At 41.9% G+C, this 27,188-nt stretch overlaps 1 protein-coding gene across 1 annotated transcript in view; it reads left to right on the forward strand.

The window, feature by feature from the left end:
• PRDM5 (PR/SET domain 5) overlaps positions 1 to 27,188 on the forward strand; it is a 139,515-nt gene that overhangs the window by 13,408 nt on the left and 98,919 nt on the right. The window contains exon 3 of the mRNA XM_074993382.1: positions 12,481 to 12,603. Within this exon, the coding sequence (XP_074849483.1) occupies positions 12,481 to 12,603 (123 nt within the window). The remainder of the gene's footprint in view (positions 1 to 12,480; positions 12,604 to 27,188) is intronic.

Raw genomic sequence — 27,188 nt, forward strand, 5'->3', positions numbered from 1 at the left:
CAGCACCTGGCTGTCTGGGCAGCAGTGCCTGGCGGTGGGTGGAGGGGCTCTGGCTTCTTTAAATTTCTTTTGGATGTCACTGATCTATAGCTTTATGATAGTCCATCAGGACAGAAATCTGAGCTGTTGGCAGACTCAGAAGCACGGCAGTTTTCACGTTCACTCTGTGCTCCTCTGGTACTATTCCACAGTCAGGTCCTGGCCTTATGAACGGGTCCATTGAGGCAGAATTTTTTACGCATATGCAGCCTTACTAAAGTTAACAATTCCAACAGGGTTGTCACTAGACAGGACACTGGGATAGGTGGACCTTTTGGTCTGACCCAGCATGGCCATTTTTATGTGCACTGTGGTGCCTACTACTTGCTGTCTTGGGGGTTAACTCTGGGCCTTTCTATGATTGTGTCTCATCCACTGTCACTTCTGTTCGTGGACCTGTGCCACCCCCAGGACTGCAGCATCGTCTTCCAGAGTTCCACTCCATTTTCCCCCATGCTGGGAGAACTACTGTCCACTGTCCAGACATTTCCTTCTGTTGGAACTACAGCCAGTATTTGTCCAATTCTTCAGTAGCTCAGGGACCTGTAGATGGTCACCACTTGCTTTGCCCTCTCTGAATCCTCAGTTCATTTTCTCAGGCCAGCTCCCTCCAAGCACCTTTTTTACCCTTCCCTCTGGGCTACAGGCTTACCGATATTAGCAGCCAGCCATGAGTTCTCTCTAGCTTTCCTGGTCCCTTCTGGCAGCACTACTCTGTCCAGGGTGCTGGCACTGCATCCTGCTAGAAGCCTGCTTTCACCCCCTCCCAAAAAAAAAAATCTCCTGGTAGCTACTAAAGATGCTCTGTCAAACAGCTTTTGTTATAGGGCCTGCTTAGCCCTGATTCAGGGCTCCTCTCAACCTATGTCTTATTGGTTGCCTTGTGCATAACCCCTTAAGGCTCTGTTAACCCTGTTACAGTTTCTATCACTTATTTATTGTGCGGCTGCAAATAAAATGTTTGTGGACTTACTACAAAGGAGATAATTCTATAGTTTTTTTTTTTTTTTTTTTTTTTTTTTTTTTTGAAGTTCATAGCCCATCTTTATACACAATGTAAGTTTGTGGTGAAACCAGACATCTTCGAAGGCACTCTGGAAATCAGGTTTTGTATAGCTAAACAACATGTAAAAGAATGCTAAGTGACTATCTCATTTTACCCCAAATCAAAATATAAATATAAATCCGGTGATGTGGGAACAGCAAAAGGTTCACAGTGGGATGGTTTATTGAAGTCTGCGTAGGCGCTTGGCACTCATTTGGGTCTTGTTTTGACTGGTCATGAGAGAGCGTATGCAGTGCAAGCACTCCCCTGGGCAAATACAACTGTGCTCCTTTTTGAATGAGTTGGTTCCATTTTCCAGGAGGGCACCTGGTAATTGTAGTGTCATGGCAACTGCCTTGATTCCATTGGCCTTTATCAATTAAAAAAAGTACAGATTTCGTATCAGTTGCATATTGAGTACTGTTCAGCAAGAAATTCGTAGGGGTATCACTTTTTCACATTTCTACAGATTACTTGCAATCAGTACAGTATGTTCACTAGGGTAAACTATAGAAGATGGTGGGTAGGTAAAGTCCAAGGTTAACTTAGGTTAACTTAGGTTGCTCATAGAGTACAAGAACCTTTCAGATTCCTTGTTGCTGATGTTTATGTTGAATGTATCCTGTCTCTGGAAGGCAAAACAATAAAAGTCAAACATATGAATTCACTGATGACTAAAGATGACTCACTTGACAATAAATCAAGAGGTTTTTATTTTCCTCAGTTATTCTAAAACCATTACATGACATTTACTGAAAACTAAGTTGGAGTATCTTGAAGAATCCTGCATGCCAAATTTTATGACTTCCTGAACATTTGAACCCAGGCATTTCAAGTTTACTGAAGTTGATCTCAATAGAACCCTATAACATAATTTTAATCTTGTTGACTAGCTTTGAGTTGAAAATTGGGGCCAGGCATGTGTAAAGAAAAAAACAATGGTTATTCCAGAAATTCCTCGGGGCAGTTCTAATAGCTTGCTAAGTTAATAGCAATTTCCTTGAACCAAATGTAATGCTAATATACATTCTAATGACTATTAAGGTAGACGTGCTTTAAGGTATAACTCTGGGAATCAAAGTGCTGCTTTTGGAGGGGGTTGTGGGGAAAGGATATCTTTGCACGTGAGACTAAAAAGGAAAATGCTCTACTTTTTCATTGTATCAGAGGAATATAGACATTGACAGAATGTTTTCTAATTAAGCCACGTCATCATAGCCTCAGTTAATGGGATAATTTTCTAGTGGAGTCAGTGGAAAATTTTAAGTTCACCTAAAAATCATTACCATGTAGGTTTCTGGATGTGTGGTACATCTAGTGGACTGTCATGTGGTCAGTGCTTGATTTGTAATGGGAGCAACATTTTGAAAGAGCTTTTTAAGAGATCACATGGGACAGTCCTCGGTCTTTGTAAAACATGTACTTAATTGTATTTAATTATTTAATTTAAAAAAACTTTAAAGTGCTACATGACTGCTGTTTTGTTTTGTTAGAATACAGACTAACTCAGCTACCTCTCTGTTACTATCGTACTTAGAAGAATTCCTTTGGGTTCCAGTGATTTTTGCAGTAATTTTGTTAAATCAGGTTCCGAGAATACCAATATAACAATCACAAATAGCTATCAGAATGTCCTAATTCTTCCTGTAGTTCCTGGGCTACTTTTCTGAAGAAGTCAAACATTTATACCTACTCATACAAGAAAATGTGGTGGGTTGATACAAGAGTATCTTGGATTCAGCTCAGTGGGAGTGACAACTTGCAATTTATTATTGAAGAGTTACAGGCATGAAAAAAATGTAGGATAGATAACCAAGTAGTTAGAAATTACAGTAAGGTCTCAGAGTACGTGAACGCAGAATATGTGACACCACTGTTACGTGGCTGACCCCGATTCCTACAGTAAACCTTGGAAATGCGCGATTTCCAATTGCACTTAACTCACTCCCCCTCGGCCCTGGCTCAACCCTCCTAACTCTGCACGGCCTTGGTCAGCCCACTGCCCTCAGCTCTGCTCACCACCTGCGCATAGCTCCTGCTCACTCCTCACCACTGCCTCTGGCTCTAGTTCACCACCCCTCAGGTGCAACTCTGGCTCAATCTCCCTGGCCTCAGTTCAACTTCCCTGCTGGCTCACCACCTGCGTGTGGCTCCGGCCCACCATCCCATCTCCATGTCTGGCTCTGGCTCTGGCTCTGGCTCAACTCCCCCCTGCCGCCCCAGTTCAAACCCACCCTCCCATGTGTGGCCCTGTTTCAAACACCCCACAGCCCAGCTCACCACCCAAGCAGGGCTCCAGCTCACCATCCCTGTGCACAGCTCCGGCTCAACTCCACTCCTCGCCCCCCCTGCAGCCCTAACCCACCCCAGGCTTAGCCCCCTCACCTGCCTCCCACGGACCCAACCCACTGCCAGGCTTAACCCTCCCCAACTGCTCCCCCACCCCAGGACTTACCTTTCTGCTACTTCCCTGGCTGCAGAACATGTGTTCTGCTGGGGAAAAAGCCGGACCCCCACTTACGTGAAATCTAGGTTACGCGAGAGTACGTGGAATGGAACCCGTGAGTAACTTGGGAGGGGGGGTCTGCTCTATTTAGAGAAAAATATTTCAGTTGTATTTTTTTGACAACCTCAGCCTCTTGGACTAACCTCATGTCATACAATTTTGGATGATCTGTGAAACAAAGTTTTGTTCTCACCATTTGCAAAATGCCTTTATGGAATTTATATATTCATATGTTTAAGGTCATCTATTTTATTTATAGTATAATCCAAACAATGACAGTTTTAAACTTATTTTTATTGCCCAACTTGAAAAATAGAGGCGGAACATAATACTCATTGGGCATCATATTATTTTGTATAACTTTTTACCTTAGGGGGTTACGTTAATGTGACTCCCACATACTTATTGTTTTCTGCAGGCAATGGGGAATAAGGGGAAGTAGTTGCTTGGTTTCTGGAAAATGAGAAAAAAACTTGACAAGTGGCTTTTCATTGGGAGTAATGTTGGAATATGGAAAACACAGTTTTAGCATTGATTTTTTTTTTTTTTTTTGGAGCGGGGGTAAACATTAATGCAGAAAGAACTGGAAAGACTTAAATCCTTTCCAAGTTCCCTGCCAAACCATGAAGAAATGTTGGTCGGGGTAAGCAGGCACGTAATACACTTAGCAATGAACATTATATATTTTAGGTTTGGCTTCCGTCTGCCAAGATAATGATATGAATTATGTATGAGAAGAGCAGACATGCTGGAAATCAGTCTTTTTATGGGAGTTACTGCTTATGCTTGTTTGTATCAGAGAATGAAATGAGTATTTGTTTCTGTTACTTACTCTCAGCACTGTTGCAATAACAAATTGGTTATAGTTATAAGACTTGACTTCCACTGGCTTCTGTGGGCATTAGTTCAGGCCCATAATATTTCTGCTCAAAATATGAGAAGTTGAAAGGATTGTAGGATTTTTTTTTTTTTATTTGCTATTTAGTAGAATTATATCATCTTTCCTGCTGGTCAGAAATGTGATCTAGAATTGGAGAAGTGCCTTTTATACACAATGTAACAACTTAATATTTCCGAGTTTTCACAGCAAAAAGACTCTTGAACTGAATATTTTTATTGTTTCTTTCTCAGAAAATTAATGCTTGACATGGCAATGAAACGGGATTCAGAAATATAGTGTCAGGTTATTCTGTGTGTGACAATGGAATGCTCTTCTGATACTTTTATTCTCTAAAGAATTTTTACATTTAAGCCATCTTGTAAAGTGGTTTGATTTAATGGCTCTTTAGGCAGCTTTGTTTACTCTTTGCAAAAATATTATTTCTCTCTTTTCCCTGCTATTCTCACAGTCATGCATCTAAATGTCGTCGTCTTCAACAACCACCATGGGCTCAGTGTTTGTTCATGTCTAACACCTCCCTCACTAAATGCGGGTGCCTATATTTAAAACTACTCCCTCACACTGAAGTTCAGACACTGGAAATAGAATTTCCACTGGTTTTTTGCCTACCTTTAATTTAATTTTTCAATTTCTGGCATACATTTTGATTCTTCTAGAAATATTTCTCAAGTGAAGTTTTGTGGCCTTTCTAATTTGACCATTGTTGATAATTTTTCTTATTGTTTTTTCATCACTTAGTCTAGGTTCTTGTATTTTATTAACTGTTTGGTTTAGGCTTGTTTTTTTTATCGCTCTTACTCCAATCAGCCCGAATAAATGATATTGACTTTATTAGTCTTTGAAACTTGCCCCCTGAGAAGAACCTTGCTTTACATTTAGTCTAGTGATTTCTATGGGCTAACTCTTAGAGGACGTATGGCTTGAGGTGAATAAAGATGGTAGAATCAAGCCATTAATTATTACACTTCTTTAAAATATTCTAAAATAATTTTAAAATCAGGAGTTGATTGAATTAAGTATTAGTACTCCAGTTAAAACTTTCAGAGATGTAGCCATGTTTGTCTGTAATTTGACAAATAACAAGCAGTCCTGTGACACCTTAGAGACTAACAAATTTTTTAGGTCATGAGCTTTTGTGTGTAGAATCCTCTTCATCAGGTACATTTGGAGTAGAAAAACAGAATCCAGGGTTAATACAGCAGGGAGTTGCAGGGAGGGAGAGAAAAGGAAGTTACCTGTTGCTAGGAGGACCAGTTAATGAAGCAAACTAAGCTGGCTGTGTGACATTCCAGCAAATGTCAAAGGTGGGGAAATTGCCCTGGTAATTCATGAGTCAGTTAAGGGCTCTATTCAGGCCCAGGTTGAAGGTGTTGAATTTGTAAATGAAGTCCAATTCAGATGTCTCCCTCTGCAATCTTCTGGTAAAATTCTTTTGTATAAGAATGGTTTAAACTTCATTATAGTTAGACCCTTGGGTCAATACAAATTTCTACTGCCGATAGAAATTGCCTTCCCATAATCCACGGGTCTCTACTCCCAGGAAATGCTGTGGCCAAAGGAGAGGAGCGTGATGCAGCTGTTCCTAGCAACCAGTACCATACCCCCTCTCCCGCAGTAGCCCCATCCACCTGTATGTGACTGTATCAACTCCAGCCCTGTCTGGCTAGTGGGAGCAGCAGCACCGTTTTTAATCTTTTGTCTGCAGCATCTCCTGGGAGTTGAGCTCTGTGGATCAGCAGACACCGACTTTTATCTGTGAATATCTGCATCTACAGGTAGAAATTTGTATCTGTGTAGGACACTAGTTGTAATAGATCAGACAGTATGTGGATCCTCAGACATCCTAATCTTTCTCTGGAGAACAATCAACAAGCTGTTTTTAGAAATCTGAGACTTAGTTGAAGAGAAATGAAAAGAGAAATGATCACATTTGAAACTGTAACTTTCATAAGTGAGAGAATTCTCCCTTCTGAAAGGGCCCAGTATCTATGTAGTGGTACATCATAAGAACTCATTGATATGGTAAGCAGTGAGACATAAAATGTGTATGGGAGTGCAAGGGAAGAATGATGAGAAATCTGCTTGAGATGCCATTGCTTCTCAATTGTCAAGGAAAACAAGACTTTCTGGATCAGCTGCCCCCAAGTTTACTTTCACTTAATAGGTTTTTAATGTTGTTATAGGAGACATTACACTGATCCTGCCTGAGTTCTGGGTATGAAGGTATCTTGTAGCGGCTTCTTACTATTAACAAGAGTTGTCTTTTTTTTTAAACAAAGTGCAGTAAACCAATCTTTTACTTGATCTTATTGTTTATATGGAAATACTGGTCTTAATAAAATCTGAGAAAATAATCTCTGTATCCCAAATAACGTGTTGACTGCATGCAGTGCAGAGAACCATCTGCTTACTCTCAAAAGAGGTAGGTTATTTTTTCTCTTTACCTGCCAGTGCACACAGCGCCATATTTGCATTTGAGCTCATGCATATTTAAATAATGCAGCAGCATTCCTGACAAAGTCAAATAGATTTTGAAAAACTTTGGGTAGATTCATTGAAAGCTTAAAAATGCCATCCAGCAAATGGCCTGGGTGGTCCTGTGGAAAGGAACTGAAAGCAGCTTCGATATTATTGTTAGCTCTTTGAAGAATTGAGTCTTATAGCTTGTACAGTGGCTGGAGATGCATTTTCTAGTTCTTTTTATAGGCTATGTCTACACTAAAGCATAAAGTTAATTTTAAGGGAGTAAGGTTGATTTTAAGTGGTCCTAAGGTCGACTTTTCTACTCCAGCTTTTTCACTAGGACTAACACCAAATTTGAATTTACAAGATCGACTTAATACTAGCGTAGACACAGTATTATTTAATTCAATTTTACTGGCCTCCAGAAGTATCCCACAATGCCCGTGATGTGTCTGTTCTGACCATTGCTTTCACCTCTTCTGCTCTCCAGGTGAGCAGGAAGTAGGAAACAGAATCAGCCTGGGTTCTTCGTCTGCCCTCCCCACCACATGGCTGCCAGGCTCACTGGCTGCTCCTCCCACACCACATGGCTGCGTTTCTACCACACGGCTGCCAGGTCAAAATGAAATGAATAAGATAACACTAGGAAAATGAAGCATTTCAGCAATACCAAAGAACAGCTTTTCAATGGCTCCAAATTGAAACTTTTCAGATTTTCTTTTCTGCATTTTCCATTCCTCAGGACTGGCCCACTACCCTTGTAACAGCGTGTATTGAGTCAGGCTGTAGAAAAGTGGCATGAAAATGCATTTTGGCAGTTTTTCAATGGAAGCAGGAAGTGAGGGCAGTGCACACTGGGATGATAACCTCAGACCCCAGCAACCACTTGCAGTGCATTTTTTTTCCCCATAACACACTGGCACAGAAACCCGGAGTGCATTGAATGTGCAGGAACTGTGGAATAGGTACCCACAATGTACAGCTGATACGGTCGAATGTAGTAAAGATACTGGGGATACACTATGTTGACTTTCTAAATGTGTGACACACTCCATTGACTTGATAAAATCTAGTGGTATAAAGTCGACTTTAATAAATTTGACTTTATTTCCTAGTGTAGACATGACCATAGTGGTACTGAGATTGAAACACTGTAGCAGGATAGACAAAAATTCCTCCCATATAGGATCCTCATAAGTCTCAGTTCTTTCATTTATGGTAAAGGAAATTGAGCTGAATTAACTCACTATGGCACCACTGTGTTTAAGCTTAAGATATTTTCCAGGCATTTTACTCAATATGTGCAAAGTATTCTGTCCTCCACTGGACACTGTAGATACCTTTATGCACAGAAGTTCTCCATAGTAATTCTTAGAGCAGATTTTTTGGGGGGCAAAATTCAGTCCATGACATTTGGTAAATTTTTATAATAATTAATTAATCTTACTGTTAAAAATGTTTTATTTCTGGTCTGAATTTGTCTAGCTTCAGTTTTCAGCCGTTGGATTGTGATATACCTACTTCTGCCAGAATGAAGAGACTTCCATTAAATATATGTTCCCTGTGTAGGTACTTTTATAGATTGCAATCAAGCTACCCTTTGATCCTTAAAGCCATGTGTGGGTAGGGTGAGGAGCTTTTGGAGACTGGAGTTTGTGTAGAAAGGATGGGGGTGGAGTAATGAGTGTCCCTTGGCTAGAGGGATTATAAGTGGTCACAATTTCCCCCTGGGTGGTGGTAGGTAGCGGGGGGAACAGGCATTCTCTTCCAGTATTGGCTCTTCGGACCCCAGTGCCTGCCTGCCCAGCCCCAGCCTGATGAGGAGATAGGCAAGCTGCTGTGTCTTCAGGGACTGTTGCCCATTTGTTGGTTGGCACCATCTCCTGTCTTCCTCTCCCACTAGCCTGTCTGGAGCAGCTGGTGTGGTGGGGGTGAGGCACTGAAACTGCAGAGTACCATCTTATGCTTTCCTAATCACACTGGTTGGGGTATTGGAGGAAGGGAAATTCCTGTGCTTCAGTGGCTGCAGTTATGGTAGTTATGAACCCACCTGCAATACAGCCTTGATCTGAGTGGCAGCCATGCTAGTTCTGTCCCCTTGAATGGCTGAATGATTTTCCCAGCACATCTGTGTATAGGATTTTAGCATTCATCTCTAAAACATTTTGTTTTTAACTGTCCCATACATCCCCAAACGTAACTTATTCTTTTGCTCCATGATCACATCAGCTGAAGGCTAATAGTGAGTTAATTCTTGGGGATATACTCCAAACATAATTATTGGCATTTATAGACTCTTCGTTTAGGTTCCCCGTGCTGTAGAACTGGAGTCCATCTGATTGCTCCTTGTGACCGATTTTCATTCGTTTATAGTTTTAAGACTGTCTTTGCCTCCAGCTCCTACCCTCGTATTCTTTTATGAATAAAAGCTGAGATTTCTTTCATGGGGCCCAGAGGCTAGCTCTGTCAAGAAGAGACTTGTATAAGTCCCGGTTGGCCCATCAGTGGGAACAGGACATCCCTAAATGTCACTAATCCAGCCCAGCGTAACATACGATGTTTTGAATATATTTTTTCTGACTTCTCCTCTGTTCCACATCTGTATATTTAATGCAATGTTATGTCTTTATGAGGTGAAAAAAGCAATAGAAAATCTAACACGTGTCTTCAAGAGTTTTATGGGATTGGTTTGGTCAATAGTTTCCTTATGTGGTAAATCCTTGATGTACGTTCGACGTGTCTTCTTGCATTGGCAGGCACTGTGAGCGCCCAACTGAGACAACTGTAAAACTGAGATGAGTATAAACTCTTCCAATATAATTTGAGGATTAAGCAAATGGAAAAAGTAGATTAAAAGGAAGGTAGATGAACATATGGCTTTTATAGTAGGGACTTGATTGTTTTTCTTCTGCAACTTCAGTCAAGATCTAATGAAAACCTTTCTAGGACCAGCTTGGTGGGCCTCCCTCCCTCACTCCCACTCTTGGTAGCTATTGCCAAGTCCCCAAGCCATTAACTTGTCTTTAATTGCTCAAAGATGTAAATCTGAGCTGTTAGCCATTTTCATACAAAGATTGTATTCTGTAGCTTACATATTTAAAACAGCGTGGGCATAGCAATGTAACTATTATGGTGCTCAGTTATGGCTTTTCTGCCTTTTTGGGCTGTGAGTACAAAGTGAATTTGTGTTATTGTGGAAACACAGAGCTTTTCTGTAACATGTGACTATGTGAATACTGTCTATATTCCTAATTCAAACAAAAATGAATATATTGGGGTGACTATTTTTCATATGGAAATATGAAGTAATGTAGTATATTATTATTATTTCTAGGTCACAATCTGATTTTTTTTTTAAATACATGACTCCTTTTTGTGTCAGCAGTGAGGTGTATCTAGATTTTAAAGGCAGAATTTGACCTTTTAATGTGAAGCATGGGCAGACTTCCATAAAGGGTACCTGTTAAAAAACCAATCGCTGTTTGAAGGAATGGTAATATATTCTGGAGATTTTTTTTATTCTAATTACAAATGTAGTTTTAAGATTTTGGTGTGTTGGGTTTTTAATCTAAGAGTAATGAGCCAGCAACATTGATTGTTCTAATGCAATGCAGTTTTTCTTTCTAAAATACCTTAGAACCTAGATAATTCAAACAGTCATGCTGTAGACACATGATATTAGGTCTGTTAGGAGACAATACTGAGGGAATGTTAGCAATTTAAATACAAAGGAATGGCGACAATTTAAATTTTGTTCTTACTTTGGACCTCTTTGTTGACAGAAGAGAAAATGTGTTTCGTATATAAATCTTACAGGAAAAATACTGTTAAAGCATGACCTTCCTTCAGTGGTCTGAATCCTCCACACCAGAAGGGGTTGCCTCAGTGATGGATGAAATTATTATAAATATCTTACCCTATGCTCTTTGGCTCTTCACTGGTTGTAAACATTTGCTCAATATACATATTCATACCATTACTGGAATGCAGCCTTTTCAGACATGGAAAGCTGTAGACATATTTTGCCTGTGGTATTGGTGTTTTTTTTTTTTTTAAAAAAAAAAAAAAAAAAAAAAATGGTAGGGGTGAAGAATAATTTAGCCAGTTGAAACTAAAGGAATAGGTGTTTGCACTCAGCCAGCCTGCTTTGGAACGTTGGCATAACACCATGTCTGCTTGTCGAAAAAAATGCTAGGGAGTCTTTTTAATGCTCTCCAGCAGCACTTGGCCTTGTAAAACAAGAACACATCATGCAGTATACTTTCTCTGTGGTTCTCACATCCCATATACTGACTAGGCCTGACCTGAGGAAGATCTGACCATGTCAGAGACTAGAGGGCATGGTTATAGACCAATAAACTTTGATAGAGGTAAAGTGTGCCTTTCATGATACAGGGCTGCCTTCTGAAGTATCCCTGCACCACTAAGGATCTTAGCAAATTTTTCAAAAACCAAAAATGGATATACGTAGTATTCAGGGGAATAGCTGTGAGTTCTTTAGAGTCTGAAGGACTCTATAAACCGGACTTCTCTTGAACAGCAACATTTCTGGTCCAGTATCTATGGGTACTCTAGGGCTGGAGTATTGATGCAGAAAAGCTGGGGGCCTGTGCTCAGTAAATCCACCCCTACCCTCACGGAGCTTCCAGAGTATTGCACATAAGCTCAGTGAGTAAGAGTTGGGACAAGGGGTACTTGGGAAGGAGGCAGGGTCTCTGTGGAACTCAGGGGCCAAGAGTCCAGCCCTATGGCTGGCGATGGAGTTCCACGACCAGCCTGGGCAGCCAGGAGCACAGCCCAGTGGCCAGGGAGCTCCAGTGCTGGCTGTGGGGCTTTGCTCCTGGCCTCCAGCCATGGGGTTCCATCCCACCTGTCTTTTTTCCTGAACACCTCCCCTCCACTAGTTTCTCCCTGCGCGTCCCCCTCCCCCACCAAGGCCAGTCCCTCTGCTTCCATTGGAGTAGCATTAGAGTGCCCCCAGCCCCCAGCATTGACCTGCTTCTGGTTCAAGATCAGTCAGGTCTGGAGCATGCTGGACCAGGGAGATTCAACCTGTATCTGTGGTTTGTTTTTTGAAAAATTTGCCAAGATGGTGCAGGAGCAGAAGTAGAAGGAAGGGTGTTTTGCAGAGAGAAGAGTGAGAAGGTGATGGAGGGAGGGGAGTCAGTAAGGAAGAGATTGAGCAAAGAGAGAATTAACATAATGGAAGGGGCTGAGATACAGGGATTGAAGCTCTGAGTGGTCCACCCCTGAGATAACATAATCAGAAAAACATCACGTGTGAACAAAAACAAAACAAAAAAACATTCACTATATCTGAGCATATGTGCTAAAAACAGAATTCATCTGCCAAATGCCAAGTGGACTGGACACCTTCAATGTCTTTGTGCTTGTATCTAAAATATCCCACAAAAATTAATCCAACCAACAAAAATTAATTCTTGACATATAAGATTTAATCTTTTCTACTTTCTGTGAGATACCATTTCCGGTTTTCATTTTGATTAATGGTTTTTAATATTTCAGGTTCGTGGGAGTAAAGGCGAGGTCCTTTACATTCTGGATGCCAGCAATCCACGGTATTCTAACTGGCTGCGTTTTGTCCATGAGGCACCATCGCAGGAGCAAAAGAACTTGGCTGCCATCCAGGTAAACATGTTGAATTCTTACCATTCACTTCAGGTTATTAATCTGCTTGTTTAATCTTCATATCTTGCAATAAAATTGCAGATTATATAAGAAAACACAGAAATGTCAATATTTTTCTTTTCCTCTTTCACTTTTTAGAAGTGAGTGTCCTCAAAGATATACCATAAATAAGTATCTCAAATACTGACAAGCCAGGGATTGAGGGCATTTTAAAACATGTAATATAGTCTTTCAAAGACTTTAATTAAAATCACTCTGAAATTTGTGTGCAGACTTTGTAGTCACGTGAAATCCATTTCTCTTTCCATTTCTAGCACTCGGTGCTGCTACATTTAGATTTTCTCTTTACAGCCATATTTCAGGTAGATGGTTAAAGCTCTTTCTAATGTCAGTAGTGCTGCTCCTGTACTTGAAGGTAAACGTGATTATGTATGTAGTTGAATCAGAGCTAATTGTTTCTGGGTTAATCCTGTAATACTTCCACTAAAATTTTTGGGCATATGCAGAGAAAGCAGCACATAAAAAATTTGAAGCGATTAGCCAAACATATAAAAACAAGTAAAAGATGCTTTAAAAATTCCAGTGGATACTTTAAGAGGCCTAGTGGGTTTGCTAGATTATTAGATGTTAGTAATTGTTTGATCTTTGCAGAAGATCTAAATTATTTTATCACTCTTCGTCACAGATATTGGATCTCAACCTACTCTTGTTTGGCAGTAAAGATGAGGGATTACTTGAAAATGAAGGGGAAGTACTGCTTAAATATGTTATGTAGTGATGAAGTTGTGTTCTGTGCCCACAAGGAATCCATTGTCTTAAGTGGAGTTTTGTTTGCACCTCTTATTCCACTTGCGTGCTGTATGTTGCAATAGTGAATAAAAAGCCACAAGGTACAGATGGCTTAATACCAGAACACAAGAAGAATTTAGGAATAAAATGACTGCGCACCTTACAAAATGGTGTGATCTCATTAAAATCAGCTGTTACTAAAATCAGGTAGGTGACTGGGCAGCTTAATGGCAATTGAGAGTAGGAGTGGGTGGCTCGCTCCTGGGGCAGCAGCAGGACCCAGATGGTTCCATCCGCAGAGAGGCCATGGCATAGAATGAACTGTGACTCCTTGCCCTTCTTCCCCACTGTACAGTGTCTCTGGGTGTGAAGCTCCAGAAGATTTAAAATATGTGTGGGGTGGGGGGTGGGGGGCTGCAACCAATTGAGTTTCTGGGCCAGGGATGGTCAGCAGCACGGACACAATCTGGTAATCCCCAGCACTCAGGGAAGTGGGGGATGGAGAGAGCAGCAGACAGCCACCAGAATAAGGCAAGACCGGGTGGGGCAGGTGCCCCTGCTTGCCCATTCCCTTCCCCTAACTATTAAAATTCCCTGCCCACTCTCATGGCTTTTGCCCTGCCCTGACTCAGACAATCAGCCAAGCTGTGTCTTCACACCTTGCCTGGCACCTCCTCGATAACTGGAGCCGTAAGCTGCACAATTGAAAATGAATTCAGTAGTTGGAATGACTCATACCTTTTGGCTGGATTCTCAGGCCATTCAGGAAAATAACCCACTGGCATTCCTGTGCAGAGATTTTAATTGAGCTGGCTGCCATTTGCAACAATGTTCAAATAATCCAACCAACAAACAACCCCCCAAGAACATGTTAGAATGTACAAATAACCAAACAGAAAATAATGTGGAAAATATGATACCATTTACATATGGCATACCCTCACCTTGAGTTTTGGGGTTTTTTTGGGCACTCTTACCAAAACAAGGCAAAAAGGAAACATGGGTGGCAAGAATGATTAGAGGTATGGAAAGGATTCCAAATTAGGAGGTATTGAAAAGCTTTGGGATGGTGAGGAGGCAAAGTGGATATGAAAGGTCATTTGGAAACAGGCGTGCCCAATTTGCTGTATAGGTCATTGGGCATTATCAGTAATGGTATACTAAAAGTCCCAGAGGTTTTACCAATTTGTTATAACATAAGGTCCCACTATTGCAATTCACATATGCGCTTAACTTTACACCATGTGAGTAGTTAAAGGGACTGCTCACAGTGCATAAAGTTAAATACATTCGTCTTTGCATTATTGGAGTTTTATTTAATATAGAGGGGAGTGTATGCCATAGCTCTGATATTGTGTAATTCACAAATACTGACCCATACTTCCTTTAATATGAAAATATTTTGTTGGCCTAATATTTTTACTGATATGCAAATTTTTACTCAGTTTCTCTAGTTACAGGCTCAGTGAGAGTTTTGTTTGTGGAATGGCTCTAGTAATGGAACACTTATTTATTATTAAAGCTAAATGCAGTATCTCCCTGTACAGCCTTTGTGACAGGCTGACATTTTTCTATAGTACCTTAAATGGACTTAATTCAATAAAGTTAAACCTAATTGCAGTAGTCTTTGTGGAGTTCACTGTACTAAATATGCAGTTGTGTATGTGTTTTTGAGCAGTTGTGTGCATTTCCATGGTAAGGGTAAATAGGAGAACACCATGGGGTCATTAGGCAAATTCACTCACATTGTTACATCTCCAGAGAAGCCACCCCCTCAAAAGGTATGCATCTGCTAGTTCAAACTGCTTTCTCCAGGGATCCATGAACAAAGGCAGCTTTGTTTAAGTAACTTTGGTTTTTAAACTCAGGGTTTTCTTCCTGGTCCAGTAACTGGACAGGATCCTCGTGCACTCAGCTTATAGTTGGAAGGCCTGAGCCTGCCAGAATTCATGTTAGGGTTAAGGTTAATTCCCGTAAGCTTATTCATCCATGTGTAGGTTCTTTAATTTATTTATTTTTTTATATGTTGTTTCTACTTTTAGCCTTAAGACTAAATATGCTTGCCTAAGGAGTCTGTACAGTACTTGTAACTGCTATAATTGTCCTCCGTCTCTTAACGAGAAAGTAAGCAGGTCTACTGTTGTGCTGGGAAATACACAGTGAGGGTAGGGAAACTGTGCATCCTGGAAGTACTCCAATCAGAAGAGGAGGGGGATGTGGGCTTTCAGGCCAAAGGGCAATGTCCAGGGAACTGGGGGGCCTTTACTGAAAGACTGAGGGGAAACGCATTGCTCTGAACTGTGACAGCCTTCATAAAGATAACATAATGATATTCTGTTAAGCCATATTTTGCAATCTTTGCAAATAAGACATTTATTCATTTACATCAGCAAAGTGATTTCAACTTGGTTATCACAAACTCTCATTATTTAGTTGCTTCTACGCCTATTACCAATTCAGCTACATTGCTGAAAATGAACTAAAACAATTAAAACGTTAAAATAATTCATAATACAGATTATCTCTATCAAATACAAGAGAATCCTAATCTTAATCGTTCAATTGAGTAAAGTGGAATATGTCAGCCTAATTACATAGAGTAGAGGGCTAATTTTCTAATTAACAAGAGAAAATGGGATATTTAAATTCAGATGGGGTTCCAGACCTCTTGTTCTAACTGGCACATTGTAATTACTCTCATGAAATGTAGGAATTCTCAGAACATTAACCTCAAGACATTTTTATCGTATGAAAAGGCAGAGTTTTTATGGCATTTGCTGGGATTGTAAAGCTACTACTGGATTTTAATTTTGTCTTTCTAACCCGTTGTTCAATTTTCAGACTGTGCTATGGGTAAATGTTGTAATGATGATTTTCATTGTGTAAAATCATAGAGTTAGCAATAAAGATTTGTGACGAGTACTTATGGTGAGCTATACAATATAAGAATATTAGTAATAAGAGCGTAAAAATAAGGTACAATCATGACTGCTACGAGCTGATCCTCGCACTGATTGCAAAGGGTACTTTATGGTAGTTTTTTGTATTTAAATGCATTACGAAGTCCCCACAAGACTTAAGGGAAACCCAAACAGATGCTAAATTCCATCTCCTTTCACAGGCAAAGCTTCTCTTTTCAGTTTTCAGAGAATCTAGGTGGAACTTCTTGATCTAGCCTGTGGAAAAATCACAGAACCACATTCTGCCCTCATAAATACTGCGGAGTGGCGTCATGTAAGGCCCTTCCTCACGTAAGGATGTCAGAATGAGGCTGATGATGAATTCAGCATTTTGAGCCCTTTGTGGTCTTGGATTTAAATGAGGTGAAGTGTGTATGCATGCCACAAATGCAAAAAAAGATGAACCACATGACCAGGAGTACATAAGAAGAATAACAAATCCTGAGATGACTCTGTTGAAGGATCACACTTAAGAAAACTGTATACATTCTAGCTACTTCATCGTCCATTCTTTGTTGTGGTGAGGTGGCTTGTGTGTCTCAAGGACCCGGAGATCTACACCAGCAGGAGCTACAACTGCTGGAAGAGTCATCCAGCTGGGCCGGTCAAAATGTAGAGACCAGACAAATTTGGATCACGTCTCCTGAAAGGTAAAAGGGGTTGTCTTAAGGTTAACAACCCTATCCGTAAAATACAGAAGTTACAGAAACATGTACAAAGAAACCTACAACTACACAAGTCTTGGGAGCAGTTGACAATGTGCTCGCATTTAGTATGAAGCCTGGCAAGGAAAGCAAAAAGGAAGTTGCCCTGCAGATGACTCTTCTCTCACCCAGGACAACCACCCAGTTTGGTACATGGAACGTTCGGACCATGTATCAAGCGGGAAGACAGCACAGACTGCAATGGAGATGAAACAGTACAAGCTTGCAATTTTGGGCTTGTATGAGACAAGATGGACACAATCTGGGTAGCTACGCTTGGCAACAGGTGAAACCCTCTTCTATTCAGGACATGAAGAAGAGGGTGCACCACACACAAAAGGTGTGGGCTTTATGTTAATCAAGAGAAGCATCTGGTGCTTTAATGGAGTGGACAACAGCATCATTACGCATCATCACAGCCAGATTCTACACCAAAGTGTGAAAGATACTAATTGTGCAATATTATGCACTAACCAATGAAGCCCCTGAGGAATATAAAACAGACTTCTCTGAGAAACTACAAAGTGTGGTGAATCAGAAAGTAAAGAAGGATATGTTGATTTTGATGGGTGACTTCAGTGCGGATATTGGAAGCATAAATACAGGCAGAGAACAGACCATGGGAAAAGAAGGCCTAGGCAACATGAATGAAAATGGAAAGAGCTTCAGTGACTTTTTGTTACTTTAATGCATTGGTGATAGGTGGTAGTGTTTTTTCACATGAAAGGATCCATAAGGTCACTTGGGTTTCACTAGCCTACCAGTCGGAAAACCAGATTGATTACATATGTAGCAGCAGTTCTTTTAGAAGATCGATGCAGGATGTCTGAGCTAAAAGGAGCAGATGTAGGCTCAGATCGTTTCATCACAGTAAAATTCAATTTCAGGCTCAAGAGGTACACCACAACAGTGGCCAAGCCAGGACTGAGATTCAACACGGAGCAACTGAAGGCTCTAGAGATGAGAGCCAGTTTCTAAGTGGAGCTGTCCAACAGATATGCACTTTTGGCAAATTTGGGTATGCACCAAAACAGCCTGGAAGGAAATTTGTGATACAACATTGGGAGAGAGGACAAGCCTTCACAAAGAATGGATCGCATCAGAAACTCTGAGAAAAGTATTGGAATGAAAGGATAGAAAGCAGCAGTCAACAACAGCAAAACAAGAGCAGCCAAGTTGGAAGCTCAGAGACTGTATTCAGAAGCCAACGAAGAAGTTTAAAAAGGCTGTAAAACAGGACAGGAAGAACTTTGTGGAAGAGCTTGCACAACAAGCCGAACAAGCTGCAGGACAGAGAAACTTGAAAGAGCTCTATAACATCACACGGAACCTAGCTGGGTCACAGTGTACAGTGCATCAGCCAGTACAGGATAAGGAGGGGTGTGAGCTAACAAACCCAAGTGAGCATCTCAGTAGATGGAAGGAACGCTTTGAGGAGCTACTGATCCGCCCTGCTCACATGGAATCTCCAGAGTTACTGCCTGCAAATATACTGCTGCAAATTAACAGCAGCAGACCTACAAAAGAAGAAATCGGAAAAGCCCAACTGGAAAGCAGAAAAGGACTTAGTCCAGACAACAGCCTCACAGAAGCAATCAAGGCAGGTAGTGATACAACAGTCAGCATGATGTATAATCTGTTTGGGAAAATTGGGGATACTGAAGTGATCCCACAAGACTGGAAACATGGCTACCGTATCAAGCTTCCAAAGAAACGCAGCCTGAAGAGATGCAAGAACTAGAGGGGCATCACACAACTGTCTATTTCAGGAAAAGTGTTCAATAGGATTCTCTTGGAGAGAATGAAGACAGAAATCTATAGACAGCTCAGGGAAGTACAGGACAGCTTCTGAAGTGAGAGATCCTGTACTGACCAAATAGCAACTCTCAGATTGATCACAGAACAGTCACTCAACTGCAACTTGCCCCTGCACATAACCTTCATAGACTTTGAAAAAGCCTTTGACAGCATTGATAGAGACACTTTGTGGAAACTGCTGCAATGCAATGGCATCCCATCCAAAATTATTATCTTGATTCTTTCAATGTACGAACTCTCGACATGCCAAGTTCTCACAATGGTGTCTTGACAGAATCCTTCAGCACACGGTCGGGAATGTGACAAAGGTGTCTATTGTCACCTTTCCTGTTCTTGATCTCAGTGGACTTGATTACGAACAGGACAACAGATGGCTATCAACGAGGCATTTAGTGAATGCTTCTCAAACAGCTGGAGGACACTGATTTTGCTGATGATGTTGCCCTCCTTTCGCACCAACATGAAAGCATGAAGGAAAAGGTCATAACACTAGACAAAACTGCCTCAATGACTGGACTGAGCATTAACAAGGAAAAGACCAAGACAATGAGGATCAACCAGTCCAACAACACCAGTATCACACTGGAAGGGGATGACTTGGAAGATATGAAGCAGTTCAGCTACATGGGGAGTATTATGGGCAGAGATGGAGGAACAGACAAGGATATCAATGCCAGGATAGGGAAAGCAACAGCTGCATTCCAGACTCTCCATCCCATATAGAGTTCACAAATAGTATCTGCGAAGATGAAACTGCAGATCTTAAACACAAAAGTGAAGAGTGTGCTCTAGTATTGATGCGAGACCTGGCGTACTGAAAAGCCTTCAGATCACAAGCTCCAGACATTCATAAACAGATGCCTGAGGTACATCCTTCACATCAAATGGCAAGACTTCATCACAGATGAGGCGCTTTCGAACAGAGCAGGACAAGAACCAATTGACATGCAAATCAGGAGAAGAAAGTAGGGATGGCTAGGCCACACTTTCAGAAAACCATCATCCAGTATAGGCTGTCAAGCTATCACATGGAACCTGCAAGGAAAAAGCAAAAGAGGAAGACCTCGGACTACGTGGAGAAGCTCTACTGACACTGTAGGACAACAACTGGGGTGCTCTTGGAGCCAGCTAGAAGTTTTGTCGCAAGACAGAGTGAAGTGGAGGAGACTTGTAGACCTGTGCTCCACAGGGAGCACAAGGGTTAAGTAGTAGTAGTAATAGGTTCTAAGACTTGGTGCAATGTCCTTCCTTTTGGGCATATAAAGGGAACTTGTTGGGCTGAAGATGATTCATTTTTTGAAGTAAACGAGTTATGCAGTGTACCTGATTTGATAGCTCAGGTAAGAGCTGTTTCTGTTAGTGTGGAAATCGGGATTCTGTAATAAAATAGAATGCTAAGGTACTCCTTTGAGGCCAACATTCAGAAAATATTTTAAAATAGTTCTTTCAGTAACACTGCCATGTGTGAACCAGAGCCAGCCAAAAAGATGGGTGTATACGTCCAGATATGCCAGTTTTCGTTGATTATACGCTCTATACCTCTGAATTGAACTGTGGGCAGCTTTTATCCTTTCTTGCACTAGAGGAGCTTGAGAGAGTGGAAGTGTGATCTGTCTTGTTACCCTGAACCCAAAGAGGAAAAACACAACATAGAAGAATCTAAACTGACAATTGAGTTACAACTTTTACATCAGTTAGTGTAGAGCCATAGAGTCATTACTTGTGGATTGCATTTATTTGGGCAAATCTTCATCAGTGTCCTCAACTGTGACCTATGATGGTATGAACTGGAATCTTTTTGTTCTAGTGTGTGCCTTGCAACCAAGACAAACGTGACCTGTGAAATCCAGATAGCTCATTGTGTTTGTCATGATCAAATGCAAAAGGCTGCTATTATTTTTTAAATGAGCTCCTATCAGATATTTAAGTCTGTAACAGCATTATATTTTTAATATTCTTAGTACTGCGCTTGCGCGTTCATCTGTTGGCCAGTTGCCATTTTGTGAAGTGATTCCTGCTGTAGTTTGCTGTATGGGGAAAGCCATTTGGCAGTTAAGATCCAAACTGTTTTTTAGAAATAGAATCATAGCCAACCAGAGTTTTAAATTCAGATAATTCATAATTCATTGTGGTGGTCTGGACTAACTCAACAAACTATGTTAGAATAATTAAATGGCAAAGGTTAATGTGAAAGGAGGTATTTATTGTGAAGTTGTAGAGTGGTTTGAAGTCATACTAATCTTCCAGTATTACATTTATTAAGTATTTGGGAATCAGTCAACACTAATAAATATATAGTTGATGGATCTCCATTCCAAAGGGCTAATAAATATAGTTCAACTGGACTATCTCAGTGTAACAGGCAAGAGCGAAGGAGAGGAGAACGCAGGCAAAGCAAGGACAAACTGTTAAGCTGCTTAGTAAATTTACATATTAGGGACAGTTTTGTGAAAGTCTGAAATCTACTAGTGTTGTAATAACTTCAAAGACAAGATGATTAATTATTTTATGCAATATAAGTTAATAAAATGAACACACCATTAATACCCTGGGTGCTCAGAGGACAGAGTTAGAATGGCTGCTTGATGTTTTCTTTATTTTTTCATGAAAAACACTGAATTATTTAATTTCAAGGTCATACACATTTATCAGTTGTTGAATACACAGCATGTTAAGTGCTTTTTCAAATATTCTCTTACTTATGCAAACAAGCAAACAAAATGGGTTGCTTTGGATTAGAAGAGTGAAGCAGTTATTTTCTCTGGTAGGTTTTTCAAACTACAGCTGCATCATCACTGTAGTCTGATGTCAATAGGAGTTTGTGTGAGCCTGAAAAGTACATAAAGTAGCACTGTGGCTATTAGAGAAGACTTAAGGTGAGAGTCACTGTAACTTATTGCTGACTTTTAAGCCCCCATTTCACTGCCAGTGTTGCAAATGGACCCTTAATGTAAATGAGACTCAAATGCCAAATTTTTATTACTTGATGGCTTTCAGAAGCCTGTAGGTGGTCATCTGTTGGTCCAGCTAGCTCAGTGGTTCCCAAATTTTCAGCATCATACCCCTCCTTCTGATTTTTGAGAAACCCTCATGCCCCCCCCACCTCTTCTTCACCATCATCCAACCCCCCTTTAACAAAAAGTTTAATTTGTAATTTAAAATAAACACAAAATCGTGATATAACGTGTTGTTTAAAATTAAAAATTAACATAAATAGCTTTCTTGGTCCAAAAATTTAATAAAAATGTAATTTAACATCAGAAACATCAGAAACAAATGAATTTGATGTGAAAGATGGTGCTGCATTTTCTTCATGAGTTGGGAAATCCTAGGAGGCCAACTATGGATCATCCAGGCTATCAGCACAGATCCCCCTTGTGAGTGCTTGGTACAGCCCTAGCTAGGCTGCTTCCCGAGCCCCCAGGCTGCTGGGGCCAGCTGCCCGAGCCACCCGCCTGAGCCCTACGTTGCTGGGGTCAGCCACCCAAGTACCTGCACTACTGGAGCCAGCTGCCCAAGCTGCCCGCTTGAGCTCCTCTGCTTCCGGGGCCAGTCACCCAAACCACCTGTGAGCTGCCTGCCTGAGCTGTAGGCCAGTTGCCCCAGCTGCCCATGAGCCGCCTGCCTGAGCCCTTCCCCTCACTGAAAGCCAGGCACTGCCAGCCCCACATCTAACCCCTTCCTCCTCCTCATTTCCCCTCCCCCGCCACCAACCAACATTCACTCACCTTTGCAGGAGGCAGCTAGCTTCACGTGTCCCTTTGCCGGCTGCCTGCTTTTTATAGTGGCTGTGCCAGGTCGCCCACGTGAAATGGCAGGGGCCGAGAGCTGGAAGCAAAGGCCGGCTCTTTTTGGGGTAGGGGGCAATGATGGGGGGTGCTGGGTGCTGGAATTTCTTCACAGTTTGGGAAACCATGATCTAGCTGTTGATTAATAGCTTTGTTTGTTGAGATAGTGTTACTAGGAAATTAAAAAGCCTATCATTGCCGCAGTTGTCACAGTAATTTCCTCTTAAATATTTGGAAAATCTCTCCCATCTCTACCCACTGGGTGCAATTTGTGATAAATACTGGATTTTTTTCTGTTTATGGTGACACTCATGGTGAGTTATTGGAGTAATTTTGAAATGGGAGTGGGGGAAGAATGTAACTTTTACTCTTCGGAATTAAAGTCCTGTTGCACAAGAATGCATAAGCATATGTCTAACTAAGAACTTGGGCAATCTCAATGGAATATATGGAACTATTCTTGTACTTAAATGTTGAAGTTCTTGGCTAGAGCAGAGCTCAAGCATCTCGTGTTGATTTTCTTCTTTGGGAGCCAAGTCCTTGATAGACTGTGATACTGTTTGTCAGCTAAAGCATCAAAGTGACTTGATGCTCTCTCTGGTAGATTCACATGTGGTTTCAGTTCATACAAGGGTTGATCTGTCATTCATGTTGTTGGGAGTCTTTCCATTGTTTTGAGTGGACCTTTCAATTAAACGTAAAAGTCTCAATCCTGAAAGCTCCTGAGTATTACCTGAAGGTGCTAGAACCCCCAGTTCCCTATAATTTCCATTGCTTGCAGCACCTTGTAGAATTGAGCTCCCGAAGACCTGATGCTGTTTAAGGATTGTTAAATTGTTGACTTGGACGATATCCTGTGCCAGTGGCTGTTAAAAGGGTGATCTCCATCTCTGTGTTATAGAGTCCATGTACTTCTTACATCTTCAGCAAGCATTTCTGAAATAAAAGTATTTTAGTCAGAGATGAATCCAAACTGGAACAGCAAAAACAAATGTTCCTGATCTTTGAGGGGAGTTTAGATCCAAAGTCAGAGCCAATCTTCATTACTTTGGCTCGTCTGTGTTTTTTGTTTCAAAACATTAAAATTACATGTTCTTTTCTTTCAAGGAGCAAAAAGCAGGTCAGATCATCTGTGGAAGTCCGGGGAACAGAGACTATCATGAGGGTTGTTATTTGCTTTATTATGGGCTGTCAATTAACATGCATTAATGCCTGTGATTAATGCAGGGTAGAATTAATGCTTAAAAAAAAATTAACTTGTTAATCACAGGCGTTGACAGCCCTATACGTGCTGCCCTGCAAAAGTGCAACCAGTGCAACCAGCCTCCAAGCCACCCTGCCATGTGCCCTCCAAGGAGCTGCTCATGCAACCACCTCCCTCTCCCCAGCCCTGGGGGGGCTGCCTACTGCAGCAGAGCTTGCTGTGCCACCCCTGCCCTACCTGCAGCTGGTGCTCATAATGTGTGTGTGGGAGCGGAAGGGTTTAGGGAGGAGCTGTTGTACCTGAGCTCACAGCGCTGGTGCAAAGCGGGCACATACATCCTTGCAGCCGGCTCACCCCCATTCTCCCGCTACCAACAAGCCCTCTGCCTGGCCCCTCCCCCATTCAGATGACCCTCAGGAGCCTGCGGAAGGAAGCACCCCGCCCCCCGCAACAGCTTGTGGGTGTCCCACCTCCCCCCTCAGAGAGAAACTCTGCCCTCCCCCCAACAGAGGTCTGGGGTCTCCCCTGTACCTGTCCCAGCATCCTGACCGCCCCTTTAAGACTCTGACCCCTAACAACCTGACCCCCCCAGGAAAGCCTAACCCTTCATACCTGCCTAATGCCCATTCCCCAGTGATATTCTTCCCCTGCTATAACCACTCCCAGGGCCTGTGGATCCCTGGCCTCCCTAGCTGCCTGAGCTCTTTGAGAGAGTCCCTTTCCCTCCACCTTCCTATGTCTCCTCACTTCCTGTAAGATACTCCAGTCCCTTTTGTGAATATCCCAGAGAAGCCTGAGGAAGGGGGAGTTGCCCAACGTCTGTGACAACGGGGCCATTTCCTCATGCCCTGGTCCTGCTACTGGCTTGTAGGTGGCCCTGGCCGTAGTCCCAGAGGGGAACGACCAGTCCCAGGACTGGCTTATTATTGTTTAACAGCACAATTAATCACACTTAATTTTTTTTATTGTGTGATTAATCACAATTTTTTTAAATCATTTGACAGCCCTGCTTTTTTATGAGAATGTTGGTCAACATACTTTTGAAATTTACGACTGCAAAAAGCAGCATAATCTTATAAAATCTATGTTAGGGAGGCCCGGTATATCTGTTGTGAAAATGGACTTGATTTTAAAGAGTGAGTGCGATCTATAAAGGAGAATTCCAAAGTTGAGTAGAGAAGAGAAAATTCAAACCAGTCACCCCGAAATCTACAGGCAAATAGTGTGACACTGTTGCAAAAAAAGCAGACATGATTCTGGGATGCATTAACAGGTGTGTTGTGAACAAGACACGAGAAGTCATTCTTCCACTCTACTCTGCGCTGGTTAGGCCTCAGCTGGAGTATTGTGTCCAGTTCTGGGCACCACAGTTCAAAAAAGATGTGGAGAAACTAGAGAGGGTCCAGAAAAGAGCGACAAGAATGATTAAAGGTCTAGAGAATGTGACCTCTGAAAAAAGATTGAAAGAATTGGGTTTGTTTAATTTGGAAAAGAGAAGATTGAGGGGAGACATGATAGCGGCTTTCAGATATCTAAAAGGGAGTCATAAGGAGGAAGGAGAGAACTTGTTCTTCTTGGCCTCTGAGGATAGAGCAAGAGGCAACGGGCTTAAACTGCAGCAAGGGAGGTTTAGGTTGGACATTAGGAAAAAGTTCCCAACTGTCAGGGTGGTCAAACAGTGGAATAAATTGCCAAGGGAGGTTGTGGAATCTCCATCGCTGGAGATATTTAAGAACAGGTTAGATAGATAGTACTTGGTCCTGCCATTGGGGCAGGGGGCTATACTTGATGGCCTCTCGAGGTCCCTTCCAGTCCTAGTGTTCTATGATTCTGTGAAATAGTATATCTGAGAAGATGAAGCATGGAACCTTGTATGATCATCATCAGTGCAGACGGAGTCTGGGACTTCTAGGTCTTAAAGCATGCAGCTCTACCACCTGAGTGAAAAGCCTCAGTTAGCCAAGGCTATTACAAGTTCATCAACCTCTACAGATGTCCCAGCTGTCAACAGAAGGAGACACAGTACCAAACTAAGTGGGTGTTGGTTAGCCAGCCTGTTAGAATGGTGTAGAAGAGACCTGCCTGAGAGGAGAGTGTCTATGGAGCAGGTTGGAAAGTGGGTTTTAATTTCCACAGAAAAGTTAGACAGAAATAAAAATAAGTGGACAAAAAGGTGAACTGGTTGGCTCAGACATGGCATAGGTGGTGCCTACTGGGAATTGGCATTCCTTGTTCTCTGTGGGCCGGGCTCCCTGGTTGGACTATACTTCTCAAATGTGCCACTGCCTCTCCTGTTGAGTAGAGGAGGCCATTTATCATGACCTTCACATAGTGATGTCTTAAATCAGCAGTGGGGAATTACTGGCCTGTGGGCCTGATCCAACCCCCAGCCTAATTTCATCTGACCCATGGCAAGTCTGCACCATAGGCCAGAAACCCTGAGCCTTGACACTTCCCTTTGGGGATGGAACCATGAAAGCTGGCCCCCACCCTGTTGTGGGGAAAAGCTGGGGTGCCACGCTGGTCAGCTGTCCCTGTAACCCCTGCTGGGAACTAGGGTCTGTGGGGTAGTGCCTGTGGGCACAGGCAGAGCGCACTGTGCAGAGCCACTTCATCACATCATGGTGGCTTCAGGGAGTGGCAACAGCCACCTGCACCCAGACCCCTGCCCCAGCGCTGAGTCTGCTCCCACATTCCAACTCCTTGCCCCAATCAGGAGCCCAGTTCCACACTCTCAACTTCTGGTTTCTAGCCACATCCTGGTGCCTAGCAAAGCCTCGAGCCTCTGTACCCTGTCCCACATCCACAGTGAGGCTATACATCCTGCAGGATTTATGTTCTTTGGGTCAGTGGCCCCCAATAGGAAAAAGTGTTGCCTACCCTAATTTAAAGTGATAGCTCCAAAAGTGCTGTCCATTTTTGCTGTAGGTGATTGTGTAGGAAAGTAATTTGACAAATGGAAAGCTGCTGTTAGGAAGTAGGTAACAAATCTGCTTCATCAAGCAGAACTGAAATGCCTGAATTTATTTAAAAACAAAAAATCTGGCTCAAAGGGAAGATAGCAAATAAAGATATTTTATCAAAACCAAACTATCTGAGTTGCCATTTTCAAAAGGCATATCTGCTCTTTTATCTGGAATTCCTGTTTAACCTCTTGCTTATTTTTACTTCTGGAAGCTGCTTCCCTTCCCTCCATTTTCCTCCCCATTTATCTGTACTATGAAAAAAACAGAAGTAGTATAAAAACAAACAAAAGGAAAAGTTTGGCATGTGTACTAGTTGGTATATTATTTTTAAAAGGTCAGTCTTATTCATGGAAAAA

Source organism: Carettochelys insculpta, chromosome 4, assembly GCF_033958435.1.
Source record: "Carettochelys insculpta isolate YL-2023 chromosome 4, ASM3395843v1, whole genome shotgun sequence".
NCBI lineage: Eukaryota > Metazoa > Chordata > Testudines > Carettochelyidae > Carettochelys > Carettochelys insculpta.